General features: G+C 43.1%; 1 protein-coding gene across 1 annotated transcript; it reads left to right on the top strand.

The window, feature by feature from the left end:
- Positions 1–565: 565 nt before the first annotated feature.
- On the top strand, positions 566–1,265 carry LOC108776532 (uncharacterized; the record flags this gene model as incomplete). The annotated part of the gene is made up of 1 exon (XM_018543219.1): positions 566–1,265. A coding segment is annotated over exon 1 (700 nt), but the record flags the coding sequence as incomplete, so codon positions are not given.
- Positions 1,266–1,303: the final 38 nt, after the last annotated feature.

Raw genomic sequence — 1,303 nt, 5'->3', positions numbered from 1 at the left:
TAGATATAATCAGCGTACTCATACGCACGCGACGCAAGTCGCCAAGGAACATTTCCTTAACATTTTGGTCCTTCGAGCCGGATACATTGTACTCTCGAGCATTGAGAGCAGCCATATTGCCACGCACCACAGCTCATTGTGCCCTTTGTTCGTAAAGATTTTCGGCACGTTCTCTCCAAGTGCAAATCTTAGCGGTATACTCGACAGAGTAAGTAACAGCACACGAGCATTAGTCGGAGACATCAATCGTCGACAAATTTGGGTGGATTTCGATAGCACGCCGCGGCAGTCATACTGCCGGACGACACAACCATTTGTTTCTCGCACATCGGATCTTCAAATTCCTCGCATCCTGGAATAAAGATCAAATAGACGCATACCGGAGGATTCCAAGAATCCGTCAACCAGGTTATACGCAACGAGCAACGGAACGCTAGGACATCATCCCTGCAGTTCATCGTCAAGATTCAGCGCCACGCGCATATGTAACGATATTTTCAAACCGTAATACATTGTCAATTACACGTAAGTTAGCGTTTTCATCACTGTATTATATCGCGATAAAATGGAATTATCTGTCAATGAAGCGAAGGTAAAACGTAGGACGATAAAGGCATCTGCCACACGTCTTCAGAGTTATTTAGAATCTCCACAATCTGCGCACGCATCGAAATTCGAGTTAGCTGAGCGGAAAAAGAAATTAGCAGATTTATTCGAACAATATGATGAAATACAATCGAGACTCGAGCTTTTAGATGTAAACAATGAGGATCCGGGCGTGGTCGCGGCACATACGGAAGATCGCGCACGGTTTGAAGAGTCATATTATAGGCTCATGGCCTTGTATGAGCAGCGTCTCAGTAGTTTTGATCAATCTATTGGCGCGGCACAGTCGACCAGTAACAATCACATTCGGGCGGTAAATCGTAATGACACAGAGTCGCAGATTCGATTACCCAAGATACAGTTGCCAACTTTCTCAGGTGCCTACGAGGATTGGTACACTTTTTACGATTCGTTTGATAAGCTTATTCATACCAATGATAAATTGTCGTCAATTCAAAAGTTTCACTATTTGCGTTCCTCGCTAAAGGACGAAGCCGCCAATGTCATTAAATCTTTCGATATAACAGCTTCTAATTACGATGAAGCTTGGGAACTGTTGGTCGAACGCTTCGACAATAAAAGACGTATAATTAAAACTCACATTAAAGTCATGTTTGATATAGCACCGATTCACAAAGAAAATTCTATCGCACTACGCGGTTTGATTGATGAAATTCTTAAGCATTTTAGGGCACTT

The sequence above is a fragment of the Cyphomyrmex costatus genome, unplaced genomic scaffold (genome assembly GCF_001594065.2).
Source record: "Cyphomyrmex costatus isolate MS0001 unplaced genomic scaffold, Ccosl1.0 C2286721, whole genome shotgun sequence".
In the NCBI taxonomy this organism is placed as follows: Eukaryota; Metazoa; Arthropoda; class Insecta; order Hymenoptera; family Formicidae; genus Cyphomyrmex; species Cyphomyrmex costatus.
The sequence above is the reverse complement of the archived record's forward strand: the minus strand, read 5'-3'. Positions and strand labels throughout refer to the sequence as shown.